The 27,224-nt window shown below is 57.2% G+C and overlaps 2 protein-coding genes across 6 annotated transcripts in view; one reads left to right on the top strand and one right to left on the bottom strand.

Annotated features, from left to right (window-relative positions):
* The window catches only part of SLC5A10 (solute carrier family 5 member 10), a 54,691-nt gene extending 54,212 nt beyond the window's left edge, over positions 1-479 (top strand). For all 4 annotated transcript variants that reach the window (XM_080825853.1, XM_080825852.1, XM_080825855.1 and 1 more), the window contains one exon: positions 113-479. In XM_080825853.1, the coding sequence (XP_080681979.1) occupies positions 113-219 (107 nt within the window). In that variant the 3' untranslated portion in view covers positions 220-479. The remainder of the gene's footprint in view (positions 1-112) is intronic.
* Positions 460-27,163, bottom strand: GRAP (GRB2 related adaptor protein). 2 transcript variants are annotated; one of them, XM_080825857.1, is made up of 6 exons: positions 26,837-27,163; positions 25,020-25,225; positions 17,130-17,227; positions 12,559-12,681; positions 3,709-3,877; positions 460-1,926 (listed from the first exon to the last, which is right to left on the bottom strand). In XM_080825857.1, the coding sequence occupies exons 2-6, from the start codon at positions 25,095-25,097 to the stop codon at positions 1,741-1,743; spliced, it is 654 nt and encodes a 217-aa protein (XP_080681983.1). In that variant the 5' UTR covers positions 25,098-25,225; positions 26,837-27,163; the 3' UTR covers positions 460-1,740. The 2 variants fall into 2 exon arrangements, with proteins under 2 accessions (XP_080681983.1, XP_080681982.1); XM_080825856.1 differs by lacking the exon at positions 26,837-27,163 and adding an exon at positions 25,541-25,570.
* Positions 27,164-27,224: the final 61 nt, after the last annotated feature.

Below are 27,224 nucleotides of genomic sequence, written 5' to 3' on the forward strand. Positions count from 1 at the left end.
TGACCCTAGGCTCTGACCCTGACCCCCACCCCAAAGAGTTCGGGAGGTGGGGGGCACTAGGTGTGGCCCTGGGGCCTTCATCTGTCTCTCTCCTCCACCCCCCCTCCTCTAGGCGATGGCCGGATACCCCAGAAGCACGCCTTCTGGGCCCGCGTATGTGGCTTCAATGCCATCTTACTCATCTGTGTCAATATCTTCTTCTACGCCTACTTCGCCTGACGCTCACCCTGAGGGCAGGAAGCCCAAGCCCTTGGAGTCCTCAGGACCCCTCGCTTTTGCTAACGAGGACACCGAGGCCCAGAGAGGTGTGGACTCCCCTCACGACTCCATGGCTGGTCAGCATCCAGGGACTGGCTGAGCCAGCAAAGCAGGAGCCCTGGAAAAGTAGGGGCGCAACAAACAGAAAGAACGTGATATTTCAAGAATCGCGCAAAGTAGTCCTAATGGCAACGAAAATTAGATCTGTGATGAATAGCCTGATACTTGTTTTACTGTTTTTATTTTGAAAACACGGGCCCGGATCAGGAGCAGCTCAGGACTTGAAGGGTTGCTGGCTAGCCCGGGGCAGAGGACGAGCCTATGGCCCCCTCCCTGGGCTCTTGCCCCTATCCCCCTTTGCTCTCTGCTGTCATGACATCTACTTCTCCCTTCCTCCCCTCTCACTGCCCCTTCCACCACCAGCCTGGCATCCAAAGCACTGTCTGAGTTCCCCTCACTCTTCCTGCTCCCGAAGGTGCCGAGACCCCAGGCAGGTGGCTCTCGCTACTGCTGCTGGTTGCACGTTCTAGTGGACATCCTGCCTTTCCATCCTGCCTTTCCTCAAGCCAGGGAACCACTCCAGATGTTGTGAGAACTCCCAGTCCAGCCGCGGCCCTGACTTCCCACCTGTGGTTTCCCTAAGTTCCGGGGCCCTGGTCTGTGCAGAACTTGGACCGCAGCGAACAAGAGCCAGGACGGGCAGGTTCTCCGGGGGTCCGCGCCCCAGGCCTGCCCCATGGAGCTTGTCCGTCGTGTCGGGGCTGCAGGAGAGGAGCGGCTCCCTCTGTGTCCATCACCGCACATCTCCTGTGGGCCTGCAGCGCCTCTCCCAAGTGTCCATGGTGGGGCAGGGGTTTGGGACACCCAAGTGGACCCCCAAGTTTCGTGGGGCTGCCGAGAAGTCAGTCTCCACCTGTTGTCAGTCCATCGGTCCAGATTAACAGGTGTGCAGCCCCTGTCCTATCCCTCATCACTAAGCCAGCTTCCCAGTAGCCAGCACCCCTCAAGGGGCCATTTGGGGGGACAGGCAGGCCCAGCAGATGGTCAGCCCAAGATGAACCCATCCAGCATATGCATGGTTCCTTGGGCAGAGCCCCCAAATTCCTGCAGCATAGGAGTCCTCGAGTCTCCCTGAGTTTGGGGCCATTGATGGTGGGAGGTTAGGGGGCCTCTGCGCCCCTGCCCCAGGGCACCCTGCAGCTGGTGGCCAATGGGAAGAGGCCAGCGGGAAGCCCTGGGAGCTCACCTTGCGTGGTGGGCACCGAATATCACAGTGGCTCTTGGGCCCCGGGGCCCGTCCCAGTTTGTACAAAGCAGCAGGCTCCCCGGCCCGGCAGTGACGAGGTCCATGTTCTGGTCCAAGACCCTCGGCTGAGCCCCATGGGACCCAGGAACGGGGCATCCCTATCTTCTCTCCGGAGCTCAGTGTCTGGTGGATGGATGGACTGCAGGCTCTGCCCCCGACCCTGGGCTGCACCCAGGTCACAGCTGCACCGGCTGGACGTAGCTCCGAGGGAAGAACCCAATGCGTCCGCACAACCGGCCCCGCCACCAGTGGGGGTCAAGGTGCTCCAGGACCTCGATGATGTCCCCGCGGTGGAAGCTGAGCTGTGAGGAGTCCTGGGCCGAGAAGTCAAACTGGGCCTGGGCAAAGCAGGCCTGGGGGGCCTGTGCGGGGAGGAGGTGGTTAGTGGGGAATTTTCAGGAGGCCCCAACAACAGAAGTGATTGGCTTCAGGTGGGGGAGGGCAGAATTGAACTTGAATTTGCTTCTCACTCCGGATCCAGATAGATGGCCCCCCAACCCCATGAGCCCCCAGCTGCCTGTCCCTGACTGTCTGCAGTGCAGAGACTGTGTCTACACAGAGCCCCAGGACTGTCTGGTCCCAGGAGCAGGCCCTACAAACTGTAAAGTGCCGGCAGCTGAGAACAGAGTTGACTGTTGTTGCCCTTCCCCAGGTTTTGGGAAAGGATGTTGCCCACAGCTGCTCCCAGCTCTCAGGCCTGGGTTCTTGTCCTATCTACACCCCAAGGCAACCTGGGATAAGACTCTGCCCTTCTAGGACTCAGTTTCCCCAAACTGCAAATAGCAGCGGGACAAAGCTCTCTGCAGGCACGTCCGCCTGGCGCCGTGACGATTACACCCAGTGTCCCCGCCCTGCCTGTCCCACCAGGATCTCTGTCCTGAGCCTGTGGAATCTTATCCAGGATGGGTGATAGGATCAGAAGACGGGCTCTAATGAGCGGTTCTCTGCCCAGGAAGGAGGAGGCGGTAGCATGGGTCCTAGGGGACTGAGCCAGTTCTGGAGTGATCCCACAGGGTGGGTGACCCCAGAGCCTAGGCTGGAGGAAAGCAGTGGGCGTGGAGAGCCCTCAGGCAGAGCCGCCTACCCCCCCCCCCCCCCGCCCCGCGCCGGCCCCTCGCCCCTGGCCAGCTCTATCCGACTCTGTCGCATTCTCCAGAAGCAGATCTGGCCCAGGCAGTGGAGGGGAGAGGATGGAGATCGGGGACAGAGGCCTGGCAGGGGAACAGTTTGCTAAGACTGGGAGCTCACAGCTAACCCAGACCCCACGGGCAGGCTGAGGAGGCCAAACATGCTGGGGGCACAGAGAGGGCATTAATGGGGGGGGTCTCCCAAGGCATGCTTTGACTCTCCTGGCACATGAGATCCTAAGGCTCATTATCTTGGGCAGTGGGAAAACTGAGGCCCAGTTGAGGACTGAACTGACCCTGAGGTCACACGTGCAGGGGGTCTAGGAACAGGAAGGATTAGAGCCTCTCTGGGGCAGTCCTGCATCCCCTCCCCAGGATTTGCACTCTGGACCCTTTGCAGAGCCCAAGCTCATGTGGGCAGTCCTAGGGTCCTGACCTCTAGCCCCAGGCCTTGCCGACACCCCCCCTCCCGAAGAAAACAGCACTTGTCAGGGCTAATAACCCCGTTGGCTGCTGTCATCATTCTAATCACACCCTGAGCCCGGCCAGCACGTCGCCCACGAACTCTCCTCACTGCCCCCACCCCACCCAAGGCCGGCTCCTGGGGGGCAGAAACTGGGACGGAGCCAACCCCACAGGTGATCCTGGGCGAGCCTCAGTTTCTTCACCTGTACAATGGCGACGATGAGGCCCCCAGCGGACTCAGGAGGGTCGGCAGGGTGTCAGGACCCTCGTGCATTCAGAAGGCACGGAGGACCTGTGACCACGCGCCGCGCCGGGAGCTGAGCACAAGCCAGACACGGGGTGCCCCCTGCAATGTCCACTCTGCTCCTTCCCTTTCTTTCCCTCTGCGTTTTCACCCTTGCTTGTCCTCCCGCGGCGCCCCCAGGATAGGACTTCAGAGCCTGGGCTGGCCCCTTCCACTCGGGCTGCGGGGAAGGAAGGGAGGCCACGCCCACGCCCCGCCCCAGCAGGTGTCTCCGCCCCCGCGGAGACGACCCCCCCCCCAACGCCTACCTTGAGCGGGGTCTCCTCGTCCCGCAGGAAGACCTGGCGCTGCTTGGCGATGGTGGTGGTGCGGTAGAAATCCACCAGCTCGTTCAGGGAGTTGAACTTCTCTTCCCACAGGAAGTACTTCCCAGAGGCCTCGCGCAGCACCTTGAAATGCTGCACCTGGTCGCCGTAGCTGGGGGAGAGGAGCCGCCTGAGCCTGGTCCCCGGGAGTGGGGGGTGGGGGCCCTGTCCCTGCCCGCACAGCACCCCCCACCCCCACCCCGCCCCGGGCCTCCCTCCTCACCCTCACCGGGAAGCTGGCTGCTCTGGCTCCCGGTGACACCTGCGGGTGGGAGAAGGGGCAGGGCCCGGGCCCGCGGACCCGGCCCCGATGGGAGACCTGGTGACTCCCCCTCGGCGGTGGGGTGTGGAATCATGGGTGTGGGCGCTGGAACAGGCCCCTTGGCCGCTGTGCGACCTTGGGCAAATCACTGAACTTCTCTAAACCTCAACTTCTTCATAATGGTAGTGACTCCCTTCTGGATAAGTGTTCAGAAAATGCTGCTTATGGTTGATTGACGGCTCTAAATGGGTCCCTCTGAGAAGGAGGTGGTCAGACAGTTCCTCCTCTCCCCCAGCGCTGACATTCTCCCCATCCCTCTCCGGGGCCTTGCAGTCCCCCCTGAGGAATGAGTCCTAAGGCCATCCTGACTCAGACAAAGCCTGCCCGTGTATTGGGTGCTTCATGTCTCTTCCTGCCCCCCCACCTCAAGAACCATCTATGGCTCCCCATTGCTCTCCAGATAAAATCTTAACACCTCGGATTCAAGATCTGGCTCTGGTTACTGTGCCCAGCCTCATTTCCTTCATACACTTCATACGCTCTCTTCCCACACGCCTCATGTCCCATGCCAGGACAGACCATGATGGATTGGGACCGGAGGTGGTACCGGCATGGGTTCTGACAAAGGGCAGCACAAACCACTATGATTCCCCTCACTGCTGCGGAAGTGGCCGGGGCCCACCACATAGCCCAGGAGGTGCAAATCGGGGCCTTTGTACAGTGGAGAAACTGACATTCTGAGTGCAAACCATGACCTTCCCAGGGTCACATGGCAGCAAAGCCAGAGCTGGGGCCTCATGTCAAGTGTCATTCTAGCACACTCCCCTGTTCTCACCGTATAGCAATAGGAATAATAATTATTCCAATTGTGGTATTGATAATGTGCCAGACCTTGTCATCCCAAGTCCAGGACTACTCCCTGGGCTGTGGTCCCCAGGAGCCCTTCCCTCTCTCAGCCTCTGTGCCTGGTCAAATCACAGCCATCCTTCCTGTCTCTGGTCAGCTCACCTGGGCCTCAGTGTCCTCACCTGCCCAAGGAGGGGGTGAGGGGGAGACTGCGGGCAGCTGCAGGGAGAACAGAGTGGACCCTCAGCTCCCCAGCAGGAAGAAGCTGGTTTAGGGAGCTGAGAGCCCAGGAAGCCTGGGGCCAGTGGGCGTGGCCATGCATGTGTGCTGGGGACACAGGCGGGCCACTGGGCAGGCGCTGGCCCCTTGGCCACTTGAGCCGCAGGCTGTGCTCTCATTTTGTGTAAGACTAAGTGAGAACCAAACAGTGGTCTGGAGACTTGATAGTAAAAAGGCAAAAGCACCTCCTGGGTTCTAAATTTAAATCTTGTTTTGTAAGCCAGGGTTTGCCCACAGCCTGGGTTCCTCCAGGCCCACAGTCCAGGGTCCTGTAGGGCCCGAACAGGAGCGGGGTACCACCACCCACAGCCCCACAGGTCTCCCGCTGTTTCATCCCTGCCCACCGTTCACCTCCTCCACCTGTCAGCCCTGGAGCTGGTGAGCAGCTTTGTTAAAGGTTTAAGATTAAAGATTGAAGACAAAAAATTGTTCAAGGTGTGTGTTTTTGGGGGGGAGGGAGGGGCAAAGTGGGGTGCCCCCATCTTCCCATGTTAAGGGGTCCAAACCACATAGAACCCCTCTCTCTCCACTCAAACATAGCTCTTCTCCAGGCCTTTGCATACATGAGTCTCTCTAAATTCTGCTCCAGTTAAACTCCTACTCATACTTCAAAGCCCAGGTAAAATGGCCCAACTCAGAGGCAGAGGTCTTCTTGGGTTTCTCAGACCCTCATACAGCCTCCTCCTTCTAACCCACTTCTCTTAATGGCTTGCACGGAAAAGGTAGGGAGGTAGGACTAGGCCCCGAGGGTCTAGCCCAGTTGGGAAAGGTTGGACTTGGGGAATGCAGAGTCATGGCCCAAGGCTTTAAGTTCTCATCAGGGTGGTTTGTTCCTGAAAACACTCTCCTGTTTGCTCTGAGCTGTGATCCAGCCCTCCAGAGGTCCTGAAATAGACCTGACCCTCTAAGACATGTCCAGATCTCAGGGCAGCTTAGCTCCAAAGGGAGCCCGCCCCAGGAGGCTCTGGGACCAAGTGGAGCAAAGATCCCAAACCTGAGACGAAGCTGCTCATGTGCTGTCAGCAAGCATTGTTCCCAGGTGACTAAGCGGCTGCCACTGTGAGCCAGGGGACACGCAGGTCTGTGTTCCTGGGACGGAACTAGGGCGGGCAGGCGGAGGGTGCTTCCTGCCCTGTCTGGCCTGCCACAGCCTCCCAGAGGCCACTCACTTTCCTTGAGGCACCTCTGAGCCCGATGGCTCCCGGGTGCCCTGTCCCGGCAAGATCGGGGCGGCCCCAGCCCCTAGACTTTGGCGGGGGTGCACGGGGCGGAGTGTCTCTCAACCAAAGGCTGTGCAAGTGAGAAGCCGGGAAACCAGGGACCCCAAGGACTCTGTGTCTCGGCCACCCAGTGCAGAGACAGAAGGCTCTCTCTGGGCAGTCCCCAGGGAGGAGCCTGGGGTATGGGTGGCCCCTCCCCTTCAGGTAAGGGGGCAGAGAGACACGTGGTAGGTTTGTGAAGGAGGTCTCAACCCCCCAAGTGACCACCTGGAAATTTAGCCAGAAGGAAGTATTCCCTGCTTGCATAGGAGGATCAGCAAGTAGAGAACCGGAGATGAGACAGGGAAGGAGCAAGGGACCCAGGACTTCTAGAACCTTCCAATCTGAGAGTTGGAGAATTCTCAAATTGGAGAAGCTTGCATGGTCCAGGCCCCTTGCCTGTGTGTGGTACATATCAGTGCTCAGTAAACGGTAGGTCTTGTCCCTTCTCCCAGCTGGTCCCAGCTTCCTGTCCTGCGGTGAGGAGAGCGGGGCCCAGAGAGGAGGGAGGCCTGCCCGCAGCCAGGATCCGCCATGCTGGTGATGCTGCTCTGCGTGGAAACTGGGCGGGGCCCCTTCTGATCAGTGACCACACCTGTCTGAGGCCAAGTAGGTCCATCTCCATGGACGACCCTAAGGACTCAGCATCTGGGGCAGCCACCCACCCCCAGCCAGCTGATCTGCGGCCTCATGGGGCCCCTGCCTGCTTGTGATCTTCCCAGGAGCACTGTCGATTCACTCTGCCTGGTCTTGGCTTTAGCCATCCTTCAAGGCGGGTGGTCTGAGAGCCCCTTAGACCCTCTGCGGGCTCTCCAGACCTCAGACCCTCACCCCCAGGCCCTGGGGAGCTACGGGGCACAGAGGGGGACCCATATCTGTGTCCAGATGACCCCTGACGCCCTGCTGGGTGAGCCCTCCTGAGCTGCAGGAGGAAAGGGCAGCCAGGATAGGGGTCGAAGCCTGGGCGAGGCCAGGAGAGGGGAGCTGGTCCCCAACAGTGGGCCAGTGCCTGGGAGGTTCGTGTGTGTGTCCTCGCCTGTGTGCCCCATGTGTCTGTCTGAGTGTGTGTCTGAGTGTGTGTGTGTGTGTGTGTGCGTGTTGGGAGGTCCTCTCTCTCTCTGCTCTGCCACACACAGGTGACAACACCTGTGGGTCCCTTTCTTCACAGCCATGGGTGTGTTTGTCTCTGTGTGTGACCCCCGCAGCCACCTACCCAGGGGCAGAGGGGATGGGCCTGGCCTCTGGGCTGTCCCTCAAGGACCAAGTGAGGCCCGATGCTAGCAGCAGCCTGTCCTGCCCAGCAGGTTTTTCTGGCCTGGCCTGGTGGCAACGGCCATGGCAGCTAAGGGGACAGCGACAGCGCAGGGAGGATAGAGAAGGCTGGGGTAAGGTCAGGAGACCCAGGACTGCCCCAGCTAGGGCCTATGGTGGGCCCTCCTGGGCAGAGGCCTGTGTGCTAACTGTCCACGGGGTGATCTCCATGAGGCATGGCCCTTCTAACCTCTGCTTTCCCAACTGTGACAAGGGCTGGAGTGGGGGGAAGGGATACTGAGGAGTGCAGCAGGTGTGAAATAGGATCACAGTGACCTTGGCAGGGACCCATGGATCGTCAGGACTCAGGAAAGGAGGATGGAAGGTAGAAGGGGTCTGCCCAGGCACAGAAGGTCAATGGGCCCTTGCTCTGTTCTTCCTTGCTGTGTGACCTTGGGTAAGTTACTGCACCTCTCTGAGCTATAGCTTCCTGCCAACCAGGCTTCTGAGGATGGCTTCCTCTCCCTCTCAGTGTCTGCCTGCCTAATGGAGCGCCCTCTACCTTCTGCTACTTCCTCTGTCCTGCTTCATTTCCCCAAGAGCTTTTATCATCTCCCAAGATTTCCTATAATCTGCTAATTGTTTCTTGTCTGTCACCCCAGTGGAAACGAGTGCCTAAAGGACAGGAAGCTTGGTCCTATTTTGTTCACGGCTGCATCTGCAGCACCTGGTGCGCCGCAGGTACTCCGTGGCCAGAGCAATCACACGTGCATTGACTTCAGGGCACCTCCGGCCTGAAAGGCACTGGGGAACCAGCCGTCATTCACAGCAGAAGAGCCTGGATGGGAGCATGGGGCAAAAGTCACACAGCCCAGGCACTGCACCCCAGCCTTGGTCCCCGGTCTGCTGGCTGTGCACTCAGGAAAGAGTCCTCTGTAACCACGTAAAGGGCAGCCAGCATGGCCACTATCCTCCATGAGGCCGCCCGAGGCCCATAAACCCCACCTCTGACAGGCTTATGGGGCTTGGCATGAGCATGCGGGAGATGCCACGTGTCATCGGGTCAGAGTCCCTAAAAGCCAAGTCAGCGAGGGCGGAAATCTTCTCACGCATGAATCTGCACAGCTGTCACTTTTCTGGATGGCCACTGGGTCCCCGGACTTTGTGACACCTCGGGTTACTGCCTCCACATTGTGGATGAAAACATTACTGCCAAAAGAAAGCCAGGATCTGCCTTGCAGCAAGTTCTGAGTAAAGTCAAGACGAGAACTGGGTCCCCTGCCACTCCGTGTCACCGCCCCTTCTCAAAGAGCCCTGGATTTGTGGGACAGGGGGCTGGGAGGTACCGGGTGGCCCTTACAGGGAAATATAATGATAACTACCATCACTTGGCATTTTCGGAGCACTTACTGTGTGCTAGGCGGCATACTAAGCCCTCGACACGGATGTCCGCTTTATAGATGAGGAAACTGAGGCTCAGAAGGTAATTTGCCCAGGGTTAGGCAGATCAGAGCTGAGATTCTTGCTCGAAAGCCCACACTCGTAGCCATATACGCCCTCTGAGTCTGTTTCCTACTCTAATCCCTGCCCAGTGATCTTCCAAGGGCCACTGAAACACCCCCGTGAGAGACAATGGACCAAGAATGGGAGCAGGACCTAAGAGGAGTCCTGGCTCCACTGGGACGAAACCAACGGTGGAGGCCGCCACCTGGTGGCGCTGTGCGCAAACTACAGCTAGCTGAGGCCAGGAAGCTTTTGCCAGTTCTGACCTTGGCTGGGGGGCTTGGCCAGGCAGGATACCTTGGGGGAGGCACCAAGGGGCATGAACCAGCATTTCTCTGAAGGACCCACCCAGACCTCTTCCCAGGACATTGATGCTGGCTCCCCTGCTCACCAACTGCATCCTTTGAAGGCCTGTCGCCCCTCCTGGTCAAACTTGTCACTATCCAAACCCACCCCCCACTGTCCCAACTCTGGACCTTTGCCCATGTTGGTCCCTGTGCCTGCATTCACGTCTCCAATCTTTGTGCACCAAACTCCTACTCAGGCTTCAGGGCCCAGCTCAGATGTCGCCTCCTTCATTAGGTGTCCCCTGTCACTGAATTCCCCTTATTTACTCATTCATCGTGGAGATCCCTGGGCCAGGCCGTGTCTACTCTTCCACCACACTTGGTTTGACTCCTTTCCCTGTTCTGCTCTGTGGTGCTCTCTCTCTCTCTCTCTCTCTCTCTCTCTCACACACACACACACACACACACACACACAGAGTAGGTTGAGGTGTTTGGGTCGAAGCTGTGCCTGTGCACGGGAGGGGCTGCATTTACCGAGAAGCGCCAGAAGAGGGCAGTGCACAGGGACTTAATGCTGGAAGTTCAGGCAGTGGGATCTGTTAGGAGAGGGGGAGGGGGATGGGGGGGCTGTTGGGGGCTGGTTGGGAGGCCACCACCTCCCCTCAGCTAGGGCTGCAGAAGCTATCCCAGTGACTCCCCTGTGCCCCTGCTTTGCTGGGTGATCTTGGACTTTGGATTCCTGGAGGCACCTGGACCTGGCCCAGCCCACCTGGTGGGCTCCATTCCCAGACTACCAGGCCCTTGGACAGCCAGCACATGGAAAATTGCCATTTCCTGCTTTTGCTGGGACCCAAGAGGGAAGTGGGGGCTGGACTGTGGAGGTGGGAAGGTGACGGGGAGGGGGGAGTGGGGAAGGGAGTTACTCCAGATGTCCACAACCATGGGCAGGGGTGGGGTCAGCACTAAGAACTCACAGCATCTCCCACACACGTGCACACTGACGGTGCTCCCATTTTTAAGATGGGAAAATACAGGCTAAAGTAGGGCCAGAGCCATTCCCATCCCCTAGGGTAACCAGCCTGTTCCCCGAGGTGGGTGTTGGGGGAGGGAAGAGAAAAGAGCCCACAGCTGTCTGCAGAGTTTGGAGGGCATCAGGTAAGTGCTGTGACCTCTCATGACGTTGGATCATTTTTACAACCTCCCCCCCACCAGCAGCTTTCCTGACCACAGCAGTCTGCCCCACATGGGTGCCCCAGGCCCAGACGGGGAACTCACCACCACACGGCGCTCTGGTGTGCAGATCGCACTCCACCATCAGAAACAGAAATGGACCAGCACACATCGCACCAGTCACAGAGCTCACCCCAGGGTCTGGAAGAGCCTGGAAGGCACTGACCTACCTCCTCACCCCCAGCCCCTGCATTAACCATCAAAGGGGGCCTGTGTTCATTTATCCTTTGGACAATCAAGCCATCGGCTGCGGACCAACTCCTTCCCAGGAAACGGACTCTTAGTGGCCACACTGCCAGGCTCCAGAGTCGAGCACCTGTGCCACCTTCCAGCTGTAAGCCTGCCACCCCAAGACCGCTGTCCGTGACAGTGAGCGCCTCCTCTGTGCAGGCTCTGTGCCCACTGCCCACGGAGACCCTAACTGTTGGTATGGACGTCAGTCTTGACATCACAGATCCACTGCACTCCCTGATCTGGCTACTTTTCATGCCTTCAGCCCCCACCAGAGTCCGAGATACCATCACCTCCTGCCTGGCTCCTCACTGGCCAACCATCCTTCCTCCTCATAGCAGCCAGAGGCATCTGCTGAGAAATGGAAGCCAATCACCTCTCCCCCTGCTCCAGACCCTCCGTGAATCCCTACTGCTCAGAGGGAAAACTCCACCTCCTTGTCAGGATCCGCCACCTCTCTCCACCCAGCTTCTGTGATCCAATCACGCCACCTCCTGTGGATGCCAACACGCCCCCAGTGCATCCTGCCCCAGGGCCTTTGCATTTGCTGTTCTGTCTGCCTAGAAGTCTCTCCTTCCAGATCCTCATTCCTGGAGACCTGGGCAGCCTCTGCTTCCAGGGCCAGATCTTTGTTCAAAGGCCATCTCCTCAGAGCGACCGCCTCTGACCACCTTGACTCCTGCTGGATGCCTTGTTCACTGTCTGTCTCCCCCGCTAGGACAGAAATTCATAAGGGCACTTGTCACTGCATTTCCCCAGCCTCTAGAATAGCCTGGCCCATGACAAGCCTAGTAAGCAGTCCGTGAATTTCTGCCTCTACACCATACTATTCCAGGCACTGAGAATAGGAAAGACAGAGACCAGACCCCTTCCCCTCTGACTCCCATTCCTGTTTTCTACCTTCCAGCCTGGGTCCCTCCATTTCGCCAGTTGAGGCCTTTAGGTTTGGGTTCCGCACTGCCCAAAGGCTGCCACATCATGCCCGAGGGGCTACCCGTCACAAAGCCACACCCTTCCAGCACGGCCACCCCGCTTCAACACCAGGCACTATTCTCATCACTCTACATCTATTGACTCAAAAAATATATACATTGACTCATGTATTCCTTGTTGTGACTCATTTCACATCAGAGGAAACAGGCACAGAGAGGTTAAGTGACTTGCCCAAGGTCACACAGCTAGGAAGTGGCAGAACGAGAATACAGACCCAAGCAGCCTGGGTGCCTAGTCCATCATCTTATTTACGGCACCATGTGGCGGGACCCCGACCCTGACTGCAGCACATCCTGGACCCCGGCCCTAGGGGCCTGGTGCTCTCCTGCCCTCAGTTGCTCCTGTCACCTCAAACCCTGGCATCCTTCTTCCTCCCCTCAGGATGAGTACTCGATGGCTCCTTACTGTTCATAGAAAACCAGCCAGACCCTTCACGCTGGCACCTGAGACCTCGCAGTGGGCCCAAGCCTGCTTTCCACCCCCGGGGTGCATGTCATTCCCCGAACTGCTTCCAAGCTCCGGTTGCCCCTCCTCCAAGGATGCCACTCCCTCCACCACCATCTGGGAGCCCATGTCCTGTGCTTCCAGGCTCAGCTCCAATGCCGCCTCCCTGCCCACCCTCCTCTGCACTCCCCCAGGGGTCAGAACTCACTTCACGGAGACCGAGAACTCCCCCGGGGAGCTCTCACTCTCCCGGATCAGGAAGGCTCCCAGGTGGTTCCGCTTCATCAGAATCTCTTCGGCCAGCTGCCGGGAAATCCTGCCCGAGTACCACCTGCAGGGAGAGGGGGCAGGTGAGGGCAGTGGGAAGGCCAGGCTGCCCACTTCTCCGTGTGCCAGGCAACCGACGGGGCTGATCTTCACAGCAGTGCCGAGACACGAGAGGTATGATTGCACCCATTTCACAGATGAGAAAACTGAGGCAAAGAGACGCAAAGCGACAGGCCCAAGGCTGCACGCTGCAGCAGGCAGGACCTGGGACCCGATCCCAGCATTTTGGCTCCCAAGCCCAAGCCTTTCCCACCATGCCAGGCAAACATCCCCTTAGGAAAAGAGAGAAATCAAACCTTAGTGAACCTCCACCCAGCCAACCCCAGCTGAGCTCTTCTGTTTTAGATGATAGATTCTTAAAAGTGGAAAAACAAACAAACAAAAAAATGGATGACAAAAGCAATAGCAGCTTTGGTCTGATGAGGAAGGCTCTCTCCCTGCACCCATTTCACAGATGCACAGACGGAGGCCACCTGGATTTTTTTTTCTCCCAGGTACAAGTCCCTTTTCTGGCTGACCACACAGAACTGGGAATGCAGAAGTGCCTGGCAAATGCTTAGAGCCTTGTAAGACCCTGCACTGTCCCCCCCAACCCCCCACCCTCCCACCCCAGTGACCGGGGACGAAAGGCCAGGACTCAGCTTCTCTGCCAGTCCTGCCCATCTTGCTGTGTGGCCCAGGCAACCCCCAGCCTCTGTGGGTCTTGCCACCCCTCACAGAGTCAAGGTGGTCTCTGACTGGACCCTTTATTGTGCAGATGGGGAAACCGAGGCCCAGAGCAGCCAGTGTCACATGGGGGCACCATGGCCAACCAGGGGTGGGGGCTAGAGACTCTGTTCCTTGTAAGGCTTCCTTTCCCTCTTTCGGCAAATGTTTCCTGCGTCTGAGCTTGGCACCGGGGGCGGATGTGAGGTGGGACTTTTCCTGTTGTCTCAGGATGTTGCTGCCCTTGAAGCCCAGGGCAGGGGCGACAGGTGCAGCGAGCACCCCGCGGTGTCTTGCCCTGTCCCCACTCCCCACCACGTCGCCTGCCAGATGCGGATGCTGGGATTCTGCCCTGGGGCCTTTTTCTGGCAACTAACAAAGGCCTGTGCTCAGGGTGGGCTGAGCCCCCAGAACACTGTCAAGTGATGACGGAGGGGCGGAGGGGCGCAGGTGGGTAGACATTCAGCTCCCCGGTCCCCGATGGAACATTCTGGGGAGACTGCACTCCCCCCCACCCCCCCCTCCGCCCCGGTGCCTGTCGCCGCCAGCAGCAGCAGCCATCCTATTAACACACCCCTAATGGCTGGCTCCTTCCCGGGTCATTCCCACTCCAAAATGAAGTCCTTGTCCTCACACTATGTCTCAGGCCGTGGTTCTGGGGAGCTAACACCCAAAAGTGGGGACCCCGGAGCCCGTTTCATGATGGATTTCCTGGGAGGGGAGGCGGTAAAAGATGGTTGCTGAGTGTGGGGGCTCGAGGCCACCGTCTGGAAAGCTCAGCCCAGGTCCCTGGAGTTCGGGAGGCCGGGATGGAGGCTTCTAGGACAGAGGCTGAGCTGGGGGCCGGGGGAAGGGAGCTCCTCCACCTGGGAGTCCCCAGCAGGACACAGGAGCAGGGGCCCAGTGGGGACCCGAGTGGGCGTTTCCTGAGGGCCTGGGTGTCTCCAGAGAACCCACAAAACCCCACAGGAGGCATCAGTGTGTGGGCGCCCGTCACCCTCAAAGGCTTTTGCAACCACACCCTCTGAGGCGGCCAGCCCTGCCCCCATCGGAACAAGGCAGGGCTGGTCCTCAGGTGGCTTGAAGGACAGAGAGCAGGAGCAACACGTCCAGAAGCCCCCTGAACCCCGGCTCTCTCCGCCATGCCAGTGCCAACTCTTCTTAGGGCCACCTCGTATCCTCCCCCATTTCCCTGATGTGGAAACTGAGGCCTGGAGAAGGGCAGGGATCCCCCGAAAGGTTGCCCAGCCGGTCCCTAGCCTCAGGCCCTCCCCCAGGGCTACCCCCTCCTCATGTCTGGTGGGCACAACCTGGGGGGGCAGTGGGGACCCACAGCACAGGGCTGCAAATCCCATGCAGAATCTTGCCGGCTGTGTGTGCCTGTCAACCTCTCTGTGGCTGTCTCCTTGTTCGTGAGACGGTGATGGTGGCACCTGGCTTGCAGGACCCCTGGGAGACTGGGGACCCTCATGAACTAGCTCACACCCCTTCTCCCGCAGCACTCCCTCAGGCCCTCCCTGGCAAACTTCTACTCTAACTCCCAGGCCCAGCGAACCATGCCCTTCTTCTGGGAAGGCCTCCCTGCCGCCCACTGGCCCACGGCTGGGTGGGTGTCTCTGGGGCACCTGGTCCCCTGGCTAGGCAGGGGAGACAGTGAGTCCTCAGGGAAGGAGCGGGGCTGATGTAGGCCGAGTGAGGCCTTCTGGGACTCCGGCTCTCCCCACCCCACCACCCCACACCCTGGGGCCTGACCGGCTGAGTCAGATGCTAAGCTGGAGTTCCCCCCGCTATTTTGGGGCCCCGGGCAGGTGCTGAGGTTAGCGGACAAGGCACCCGGGCATGGCCTCTGATGGGTTGGTCGGGGGCCTGAGCTCTGTCCCTGCTCCGTCCCAGACACCAGTGACCAGAACTGATCCCAGGGACCCCCAGGAGATCGGACACCGGGACCCTCCCCGGCTTCCTATGGGTGGAGTCTGGTCTCAACCCGCAGCAGCACTCAAGTCCTGGCCTTGTGCTGACATCTGCTCAAGGCTTCCCAGCAGCTGTGGGACTTCTGGGCTTCCGGCCTTGGCCGGGACACTTCCTGCCCCTGGAAATATCAGGTCTTCCTGACACCACCACCCGCCCCCGCCGCCTGCGGGGGGTCACTCCGTCTGTGGTTGCTCCCCCGGGGCGCCTGGCATCTCTCCGTGTCCCTCCGCTCGCACCCTCCCTTTATTGACAGAAAGGCTGTAAAAGGCCAAAGGGGCAGACCCCTGACCCTGTCACTCGGCGTAGCGGGCCGCTGCGGGGCCCGGATCTGGGAGCTGCAGCCCAGCACACCGGCAAGGGGCGGCGGCCTCTGTGCGAGGCCTGGGATGCCTGGAACCCGGGCGGGGGTGTAGCGGGGACCCGGGTGGGATGGGGCTTCCCCAGTACAGGAAGCTGGAGGCGGGGGCGGCTTTGGAAATAACTCGAAGACAGATGAGGAGGAAACACCCCCCAGGCCCGCCCAGGCACTGCGCCTCTCGTCCCCCGCCTCCCCACCCCCTCCGCCAGCACACATCTCATGGTCTCTGGCCTGTCCGCTCCAGCCACGTGGCCAGATCACGGTCCTCTGCATCCGACTGAGTCCCTCCCCTGCTCAGCCATGTCTGCACGCCCCACCACCCCAGTCCTGCCATTTGAGGCCCTCCTGGTGGTCTCACTGCCACGGGTTTGCCCTCATCGTCCTCCCTGTCCCCTCTCCCAGGAATGCCTTTCTCCTTTTCTACCTAGCTAACTCCTATGCACCCTTCAAAACCTCATTCGGTGCTACCTCTTCTGAGAACCCTTCCCCAGGGACCTCAGGGCTGACTGTGTTTCCGTCTTGTACTTTCTTTATGTCCCGTCTCTCCCCCGGGATGGGGCTGTTCAAATTCCAGCCGCTTCTCCTGTGTCTCCAGCATCACCCGGGCGACCCCCCACCCCCATCCCGGGGCCGTGGCTAGTGTTTGATGAATGACTGAGTGAGAGACTGCCTCCGTCAGCATCTTAAGAAGATCTAGTTGGTTTTTCCACAGGTTCTTGGCCACTGGGGCCTGTTCTGGGACTGGGCTATGCCCCAGCATTCCCAGAGCGGCGGGCTGGTATGCCACCTGCTGTGAGCCTGATGGGGGCTTCCCTAGACCCCACACATGACTCCCATTCTGCCTCAGCCCCAGGGCATTGGTCTGCTTGGCTAGTGTTCAGCTCCCCTCCAAACCCCAAAGGCAGGACCTACAGGATCTGCTTCCCACCCCTGCCCCCCCGTCGCCCCTCCCTTGTCCCCCTCACTCATCCTCACACAGGCTGAGCCAGCCTCTTAGAGCTCTAGAACCCTCTGCAGATTGAAGCCTCGGCCCTCCTTGTGTTACAGATAGGGAAACTGAGGCCCAGAGTGACCACATGGCAGCCAGCGGCCCAGCCATCCCAGAGCCGGGGGCGCTGTCTCTCCAGGACCCTCCTGGATGTTCCCCGGTGTCTCAGGTCCTCAGGGTTGTGGCCTGTACCGGCCCTGACTCTGCCACCATCTGGTACTCCCATCTCTGTCCTCTGCCCCTGCTCAGGGTAGAGACAGGGGGCCCCAAGCAGATGAGTGGAAGCAGGGCGAGGAGTCCCCGTGCCTAAGGGGTGCACCAGGACCGAGCTTTTCAGGCAGCTCGGCTCAGCCTGGGCCAGGCCAGGTGGGGACACTGGCTGCAGGGGTTGGGGTGGGGGATCCCTTAGGATAGATATATAGCCACTCACGGGTGAGGCTTGACGCGGATGTAGTTCTTGGGAATAAAGCCCTCAGCGCCTCGGAGCTCAGCCTTGTACCAGTTCTGGTCGTCTTCCATGTTCAGGATCTGTGGGCAGTGGAGACACGGTCACTTGGGCAGCTTCCACCTGCTGAAGTCTTGTTGTTCAGGGACCCCAGGTAGGGGGTCCCAGGACCCATTTCACAGAGGAGGGCTGGGGACCTGCCTAGGCTCACAAGGGCCGAGTCTGATGTCACAGGCCTGTCCCCAGGAGGGTCACAGACTCCCCAGGCTGGACAGTTGGGGACCCAGAGTGTGGGTCAGTGGGTTGAACTTTGAGGGGGTTGGAGCTGGACTCTCAGGATCGGTCCCCCCAGAGCCCTGGCAGACCACGCAGTCTTGGGAGGCAGGCGCCCCAGGGTGCCTCAGTTCCTGAGCTGTCCCCCTGAGCATGGGGACTCCACAGCATCTGTATGCCATGCACTGAGCCGTGGGGTGGAGGTCTGAGGTCCCCCGGGAGGTCGGGGAGTCCCAGCCTGAGCTCGGCTCCTCCTGGTGGTTCACCAGGGGTCACTTGCCTTTAAACAGCCCCTATAATCTGAGTTCGCGGGTGTCATTTCGGGGCGGTGGGGATTCAGGCACCAGTGAGCAGACGAGGGAGGCCTCTGGCCTATGATGAGGCTGTAGCCTGGCCTGCTCAAGTCACATGGGCCCCTTGTCCATGGCATGAGGCCTCTGCAGCCCCACAGGTGGGCCGAGAGGAACTGAAACAGCCGAGTGGGGGTAAGTATTGCCGTGGCTGAGCGACCAAGCGGCCGCAGGGAGGAACGGGCCGGGCCTGGGGAGTGGGTACAGCATGAACCCTGGGGCTCCTTCCTCCTTCCCCTGGGCCAGCCTCCCACATGGGACAGCTCATCACCAAAGGCTGCAGATGAGGCTCGTGATGCCCAGAGGAGGCAGAGCCTGTACAGCAAGCCAGCAGGCTGGGGTCTGGGTTTCTTGACTCAGCTGCTCTAGGGCAGACCATGGCCCACGGAATTTTAACCCCTCTCCACTCCCCACTTGTGTCCAGACCCGAGGCCAGGGGAGCATCTCTCCTGTCGGTCTTGGAGCAGGTGCCAACATTGGTGCAATCCTAGTGGGTATTTATTGAGGGAGAGAAAAAAAAAATCAGATATACGACAGCATCCCAAGGAGAGGGCATTGGAGGAGCAAAGGCCCTGGGGCAGGCTGACGGAAAGCCATCAACTTAGTCCGATTTTGCCGGGAAGAGCTGAGAGCTGCTGCCTTGGGCCCAGGCCTTGCAGACAGGCACCCCCTTATCTGTCTGCCAGGCCCCGTTGAGCTCCTTCCTTCCTGACTTTGCAGCCTGGGCAAGGTCAATGGCCCCGAGGGCGTGGACGGAAACAGGTGGCTTACTCAGGACAACTTTTGCTGAAAACAAAACAAAACAATTCCCCGACTTAATAGGACACTTAAAACCTGTCAGCTGCCTTCCACCGACAGGAGTTCAAGGACGATGCCTGGGAGCCTGGGGCTACCCTACTCTGTTGCCTTCTGACTCTCTCCACAGTCCTGCCCTCTGTTTCTTCATCTGTGAAATGGGCACATTCATGGCCTATGCTGAATGCAGCAGTGTCTTGGAACTACAAAGTCCAGTGTGGCCGTGTGAATGTCCCATCTCAAATAAAATCTCTGTTTTGTTTTTGTTTTGTTTTGTTTTCCTGCCATCCCGATCCGAGACCCAGAAATGTTCTCATTGGTTACATGAATGGAATTTTTTTTTTAAAAGATGATATTTATTTGACAGAGAGACAGAGAGAAAGAGAGAACAAGCGGAGGGAGCATCAGGCAGAGGGAGAGGGAGAAGCAGACCACCTGTGGAGCAGAGCCCGATGCAGGGCTTGATCCCAGGACTCTGGGATCATGACCTGAGCTGAAGGCAGACGCTTAACCCACTAAGCCACCCAGGCGCCCCAGGAGCTGAATTCTTAATGTTCACATGGTTCAAAAGCTATAAACCCCCCTGAGACATGAGAATCTGCACAAAGGAAAGGGACCAGCTCCTCCCCGGGTGAAATCCACACCTTGGGCTGCCCCCAAGCCTTTTTTCCCACCGCGCCCTCCACCTGGGAGGCCGTCCTATCCCACCCCTCAGCACCCCCCTTTCCTGGCCAAGGCATTCACTTCTCAGCTATGCCCTGAGCACCTACGGTGTGTCAGACACCGTGCAAAGTCCTAGGGACACAGCAGGGAACAAGGAGCTTCCACGGTGGTGGGCAGAGGAAGACAATAAAGGAGGAAGGAAACCAGCTCACAGGTAATTCAATGCAGTGGTAAGTGCTCTGAAATTGATTGAGGGCTGGGCATTGTCAACAGGGGGTAGAAGGGGTGGTGGAGAAAGTCCTCTCTGAGGAGCTGATATGTGAACTGAGGCCCAAGTTACAGGACGGAACCGGATGTGAGAAGATGTGGGGAACAGTATCCAAGGCCGAGGCAACAATCAGTGCAAAGGTCCTGAGGTGGGAGCTGTTCTCAGAACAGAGAGGAGGCCAGTGTGTCTGGAGTTGAGGCAGGAGGGCAGCACTGTAAGGTGAAGTGAGGAAGGCGGGCAGGGTGAGAGGATGTAGGTCTCGTAGGCCCCGGGAAGCAGGTGAGAGAGATCTTATTTCGAAAGCCAAGAGAGGCCATGGATGGGCATCAGGAGAGGCTCCGGCTCTGAGTCATGGCTGTCATGGGGGGATGGGGACCGCTGGGAGTGGGGGCTGTGGAGAGCTTCTGTATTGGCCTGCCTGGGAGCTGGGGAGACCCCAGGGGGCGGGCAGCGCAGGTGGGGGTGTGGAGAAGTGGTCAGGGTCGGGAGAGGTGTCAGCAGAGTCGCTGACAGGGCTCAACGACGGGCTGTGCATGAGACGGGTAGGGAGCGGCCAGGACAAGTCCACGGGTTGGCCCCTGCAATGGCGGCCATCAACCGCTGTGGGAACGGCTCTCGGGGACCAGGTTAGGGGGCTCAGGGCCGACTGCTCTGGGTCAGAAGTGCCATTGGCTTTCCCTCTGGAGATGCCAAGGAGGCTGTGGGCTCCCTGGATCTGGGTCTTGGAGGCCACGTCATCCACCGAGAGATGGGGGTGAAGCCACCAGACACGTCCCTCCTCCAGCTGGGAGCAATGGGGTACTGAGTCCCCAGAGATCCCTGGTCTGACAGGGAGGACGCTTTGTTCCAGAGCCATATGTCCATTGGGGGCCATTTGTCCAGAGTGGGTGCACCTGCCACCTAGACTTCCTCCAACATCAGAGCTCCGATTTATTGATCCCCGGAGGGCGCGGTTGGGCTGGGATCCGCCCCAGGCCCTGCTGTGACAGGGTCCGGCCTACAGGGGGCGCACGAGAAACACTCGCGGGAAGAGTGAATGGGATGGCTCTAGGAGGAACCCCTCACCCGAACCCAGCCCAGCCCAGCCCAGCCCAGCCAGGTAAAGGGGGGCCAGCAGACCCACACACTGAAGCCTGGCCAGGGAGAAGAGGGGACACAGCGTGACATCCCAGTCACGTTTTTACTGTTATACAGAGAGAGGGCTTCACAGGAGTGAGGTGGCTGAAGCATCTCGGGGACAAAATTTAAGGGGGCGTCAAGAAACTCAGGCATCGTAGCAACATGGACGGGACTGGAAGAGATTATGCTGAGTGAAATAAGTCAAGCAGAGAGAGTCAATTATCATATGGGTTCACTTATTTGTGGAGCATAACAAATAACATGGAGGACATGGGGAGATGGAGAGGAGAAGGGTGTTGGGGGAAATTGGAGGGGGAGACGAACCATGAGAGACTATGGACTCTGAAAAACAACCTGAGGGTTTTGAAGGGGTGGGGTGGGAGGTTGGGGGAGCCTGGTGGTGGGTATCATGGAGGGCACGTATTGCATGGAGCCCTGGGTGTGGTGCAAAAACAATGAATATCGTTACACTGAAAAGAAATTAAAAAAAAAAAAAGAAAGAAACTCAGGCATCAAGATAAAGAATATTTTAAGACAAGATGTTAAAAGAAATCAGATCAATGCAAAAACTCTGATTATGTTCATGAGTTAACAATAATGTATCAAGATCAATCCATTAATGAAACAACGGTAGGTAGGGCGCTCATTGTGTAAGATGTTACCCACTGGGACGGATGGGTCCAAATCCCCTTGTGCTGTATCTCCTTGATTTTTCTGCAAATCTAAAACTGTTCTGAAAATTAAAGTCTGTTTAAAAGTTAATGCAAGGGGCGCCTGGGTGGCTCAGTTGGTTAAGCCTCTGCCTTTGGCTCAGGTCATGATCCCGGGGTCCTGGGATCGAGCCCTGCAACAGGCTCCCTGCTCAGCAAGGAGCCTGCTTCTCCCTCTCCTCCCCACTCGTGCCCTCTCTCTGTCCAATAAATAAAATCTTAAAAAAAAAAAAAAAGAAGAAGAAAATGGGAATAGCTCATGGCTCACGTCCCCAAACCAACCACTGCTAGCTTTTCAGATCATTTCTTTCTAAAGGTCTTTTTTTGGGGGGGGTTGCAAATCCAGTGCACGATGGGCAGTTTTCCTTCCACAAAATTCATCCCTCCACAAAATGAATACCTATTGATTACCTGTGTAGAGTTGACCCTCCATATGGATACGTTTGCATTCTGCTTTTTGCCATTGCATCATGAGATTTTTTACGCCATTAAACGCCCTCCCCAAATAGCGTTTTCGGGGCTGTACGATATTTGATACCATCCCTAGGTGGGCAGTCTAGGTTGATTTCACACTGCAAACTTGCATCCGATTCCCCACCCCTCGCCTGCTTCATTCTTCCCCATGCACTGTCTCTGTCGGACAAATTCTGTCTGTTACTTATTAATCTGGTTTGTGGCCCTCGTCTGCCACCAGAATCTCAGCTTCCTGAGCAGTAACTGTGCCCGTTTTCTCCTTGCTGAGTCGCCACTACCTAGCAGAAGACCGTGGACACACTGAGTCCTCCCTGAGTTCCCGTGAGAGAACACACATACATCTCTGACCATATCTCAGTTTCCCAGAGGCAGAATTTCTGGGTCATAGGGTATGGAGAGTCTTACGGCTTTTTATATGTTCCCCAAGTTCCCTGCAGAATGACTGTATCACTTTACCTGTCCACCACTCCCCTGTAAAAGTGCACATTTTCCCACACCCTCAATAACCTGGGAGATTCTTTTTAAAATAAAATTTTGCTGATCTGGCAAATGGAAAACAATTACTTGCTTTAAGTTGCATGGTTTTTGTTATTGGTGAAATTGGGCACTTACTTGCTTACATTGCTTCTTTGGCAATTTCCCCCTTCATAGCTTTGCCCGCTTTTCTAGTACACTGTTTGTGATTTTCTTATTGATTTGTAAGAGCTCTTTACATATTAAGAACATTAATATTTTGTCATGACTTTTTTTCTTAGTTTAGCCATCTTCATTTCTTACCTAGTAGACTGCAAGAGTTCCTCTCTGCTTCCATTCCTGTCAATCTGTTATCTTTTGGAAATGTAAATCTGATCACATTTTTTCCTCCAGTAAAAACTTTCAGTGAGTGCACCTCAAATTTGGAATGAAATACAAATCTTTCACAGGCCCTGATGCCTGTCTGCCTCCCAACATCATCCTTACCCTCTCGTTCTCACTCACTGCTCTTCAGCCACAGACCTTTCAACTCTTCAAACACACTAATATGGTCCTACCACAGGGCCTTTGCACCAGCTGTTTTCCACCCCGCACCTGGTGCTCTCTTCCCCCGGCTCTTTGCATGGCTGATTCCTGCTCAGCCTTCAGGGCTCGGCTAAGGTGTTATCTCTCTCTCTCTCTCTTTTTAAAGTAAGCTCTATGCCCAGTGTAGGGCTCGAATTCATGACCCCGAGATCAAGAGTCTCATGCTCCATTGACTGAGCCAGCCAGGGGCTCCTAGGTCTTAACTCTTTCAAAAGACTGTCCTGATCACCCCATCTGAACCTGTCCCCCTGCCCCCTCCCACTCACCATCACTCTCATCCCATCTCCCTGTGTTGATTTCTTCAGTCCATTCATCACTGCCCTACATCACTCACTCTCTGGAATGTCAGCTCCCAGAGGGCAGAGACTTCACTTGGTTCCTTGTTATAGCCCCAGCACTTAGAACAATGCCTGGCACAGGGTATGTGCTCAACAAATGTTTGCGGAGGGAAGAGAAGGAAGAAAAAGGCAGGTCTTGGGGCACCTGGGTGGCTCAGTGGGTTAAGCCTCTGCCTTTGGCTCGGGTCATGATCTCAGGGTCCTGGGATCGAGCCCCACATCAGGCTCTCTGCTCAGCGGGGAGCCTGCTTCCTCCTCTCTCTCTCTCTCTCTGCCTGCCTCTCTGCCTACTTGTGATCTCTGTCAAGTGAATAAATAAAATCTTTAAAAAAAAAAAAGACAGATCTTCCCACCTCCTGGCGTTCCTCCAACTTTCTTTGAACCTGAAAGATCCCCTCCCCAGTCTCTACGGACATGAGATGCAAATCCCACTGTGAGGGATGCCCCATCTCAGCTAACACATTAATGATTCCACCCTTCCTTCTCTCCTGCAACATTCCCCATGTTTGTTTGTTTTATTTAAGATTTTATTTATTTATTTGTCAGAGAAAGAGATGGGGGGGAGGGGCAGGCAGAGAGGGGGAAGCAGTCTTCCTGCTGAGCAAGGAGCCCAATGCGGGGCTCAATCCCAGGACCCTGGGATCATGACCTGAGCCGAAGGCAGACGCTCAACCGACTGAGCCACCCAGGCAACCCCATTCCCCATGTTTATTAGGAGCCTACTGTGGGCCAGGCCCTGCTTTATGTTCTGGTGTTCTGGTGTGCTCCTGGCCTCGTGAGCTCACTCCTTCCTTACCCAGCACCTCTGTTAGAAGCAAACGCGCTGGGAGTTGCCTAATGCTTTACCAAAAGTTAGTGGGAAACATGACTCATCTTGGGGTGGGGGTCATAGGTGCAGGAATCTGGGAGGGAAGTGGAGATGTCGTATTCTTTACACAGTTGCCTTGGGGGACCCCTACTGATCCCCCCCACCCCATCCCCCACTGACCGGTCACTCTGAGCCCCAGCTGGAGCTCGGCCCCTACCCCGTTCCTATTTCTTCATTGTCCCACTCCCCAACGAGCCCCAAATCTGAGTCTAGAGACCCCAAACTGCTCTCAAAGTAGTCAGTGAAGTCTCTGAACTAGACCCAGCTCTCACAGGATGTCTCCTGTCCTGACCAGGTAGTGCTGGTGCTAAGCCTACCCATGTCCCCCGCAGGCCACATGTCCCCAGGGCCCCCAGCCAGCCACTCACGTGGACATAGGTGCTGGTATCCTGGCAGAGAGAGGAAGCGGATTCCATAAGTGGACATGGTTCCCCCTGTGGAGCATCACGTTCTCGAACCCCTACCCAGGCTGCTCAGTCTCACAGGGACAGAACAAAGTTCCAGAATCCACCCGTGGTATGACTTTCTTTGCCCTTTCTTTCAGGCTGCTGGGAAGCTCCTTCTCTACACTGAAATCACAGGTTTTTCTTACACCCCCCCCCCCACCAAGAGTGCGTACACTTCATCCTGAGAGCTTTTCTATCCCTCCCTCCCTCCCTCTTTGCAACTGTCTTTTCAATCTCTTCCCAAGAAAACCGGGAGGCCTGGGATTGAACAGACTCCAGCCGGGCACCGTGCTAATGTCTCCTTGAATCCTCACAACACGCCCCCGCCGGTGAAGGACGGGTCATAGTTATCTCCCCATTTCCGAGATGGGACCACTGAGGCTCAGCGGGAGGAGGTAGCTTGTCCAGAATCACACAGCCAGTACCTGGAGAAGCTGGACTGTGTCTGGGGTAGGGGGGGTGTCCTGGGCCCCCGATTCTTACCACCCTCCCAGCTCAGCACCCCCCCCTACCTTGAGCGTGTCTCCTTTGTTGAAGGCGAGCTCATCACTCTCCGTGGCCTGGAAACTGTACAGGGCCACGGACTCCATCCCGCTGTCCCCAGGCCCCAGCAGCTGGGCTCCAAGCGGGGTCGGCTCTTCCTGCTTCCTCTGCAGTCGAGGACCCGAGGACCCGTCTTCCTTTGTTTTGAGAACGTGCTGGGCTTTTGAAGCTGCCCCTGAGGGAGGAGAAACAGGAAGCTGACATGTCACGGAGCGCGGCGAGCCTGTGAGCGGCTGGGCCTCTACCTCAGACCCCCAAAGGCCAGGTATGACTCTTGGGGAGTCCCCGGGGAGCCCTGGGAGCGGGTCCCCTCTTCCACGCATGTCACCGATGAGATACGGAGGTTTCCAGAGAACGAGAGCCTTCCTGGCAGCGGGGGCAATAGGTCTCATGGGCCCAGCCACCCCCACCGGCTTGCCCTCCACAGTTTCTGAACTCTGATGCCTCTCAGGACTCCCCAGGGCCTGCCTCCCCGACCCCAGCTCCTTGCCTGACATTCAAGGCTCTTCCAAGCCGCTACCCCCACCCACCGGCACTCCTCTCCAGACCCAGCCTTTGTTATCCCCTCCCCCTGGGAACAAACACTGGGCTCCACCCTGCCCCTTCCCTCTGCACATATGTGACCCTTCCCCTTTCTCTTCCCAGGAGACTCCTACGCATCCCTCAAAGCCCAACTCAAAAGATGCCTCTTCCGGTTTAAACACTGGACGTCCTCTGTGCAATTGAGATCCTAAGGTCGAAAAGAACTGCCAATAAATCTTGACCTCTCGTTAGTAGATTTGTCACGGGACGTGGTATCAGGGTAACAATTCTGCAACAACTGTGTATTACGGGAAAGAGCATCCGTGGATAAATGCGGTGGCGTTGCTCCAAACCCTGGTTCTTTCTGGGAAAGAGAGGAGACACAAACCAGGAAGGGCAAAGCAAGGAAGAGCCCCGTGGCGTTGGATGGGAACTGGATGGCTCAATGTGAAAGCATGCTGTTTTTGCCTTTTTTTTTTTTTCTGTAAAGGAGTTTTTCCTCCTTTGTTTATATCAATGTGGTTACATTGGGCCTTCCTGTTTTCGTCAATGGGTTCGAATCCATTACTACGATGATTGATGTGGGATCCTCAAACCGTCCCGGATTTGGCCCATGGGACCCCTTTCAAGCTGCCTCCTTGTCCTTCTGCCAAGTGCCTGTCATTCTCTGAGCACTTCCCTTCGACCAGTATGTTCCAGGCCCGTCGAAGCCTTCTCCTGCGTCAGCCTGGAATCAGCCGCCTTGGAGAGGAGGTTTACCCAGGATCGAGCTGGTGTTAGCTGAGAGTGTTGGTGCTTCTAGACACACTAGAGGGAAAAGCAGAGCTAGGGGGGAGAAACACACACGCACACATGCACACACGCACACACATACGCACGCACACACATACCCACTCGTGTATAAATACACTCCTATATGAACTCATTACGTACGTTGATGTGAAAGAGAGAGCTCATTCTAGATGCGTCTCAAGAAATATATTTCCTTGTGGACAGAGTATGTTCATATTTCTACGTTCATGTTTCTGTGTGTCTGTCTAGTTCCGGATAATAGATTAAAAACCGTGAACTCAAGCAGATACGAACCGGTGAGCGCAGGGGAGGTTCGAAGCCTGTCCTTCGCCCTCCCCACGGCTTTGCGGAAGGCTGGAAATTTTCTATGTAGAAAGTGGACAGGCTCTATGTGAACTATGTGAGCGAACTATAGTTAGCTCAAAATAAAAGGTTTATGTAAAAAACAAACAAACAAACAAACAAGGGGCACCTGGGTGGCTCAGTTGTTAAGCGTCTGCCTTCGGCTCAGATCGTTATCCCCTGGGTCCTGGGATCGAGCCCCACTTGGGGCTCCCTGATCAGCGGGAGGCTGGCTTCTCCCTCTCCCACTCCCCCTGCTTGTGTCCCCTCTCTCGCTGTGTCTCTCGCTGTCAAATAAATAAATAAAATCTTTAAAAACGAAACAAAACAAAACAAACAAAAGTCATGGGGCAAAAAGAGGAACACGGCAGAAGCCGTGAGCCGCCCCGGAGCCCCTAGGGCTTGGCCAGCTCCCCACAGCCCCTTGCCAATCTCCCCTCCAGGCCCCTCCCTGTCTTCCGCCCAGACCCCAGCGTGACAGGATGTTACAAGGCTCTTTCCGTCTCAGTTTCAGCTGA

The sequence above is a fragment of the Martes martes genome, assembly GCF_963455335.1.
Source record: "Martes martes genome assembly, chromosome: 16".
Lineage (NCBI taxonomy): Eukaryota > Metazoa > Chordata > Mammalia > Carnivora > Mustelidae > Martes > Martes martes.

Coding starts and splice junctions, on each gene's coding strand:
- GRAP (XM_080825856.1), bottom strand. Junction 17,228..25,019: donor ACAAAGGAGACACGCTCAAG/GTAGGGGGGGGT, acceptor CACTGCCCACAG/ATCCTGAACATGGAAGACGA. Junction 1,927..3,708: donor ACGAGGAGACCCCGCTCAAG/GTAGGCGTTGGG, acceptor CTCCCCGCACAG/GCCCCCCAGGCCTGCTTTGC.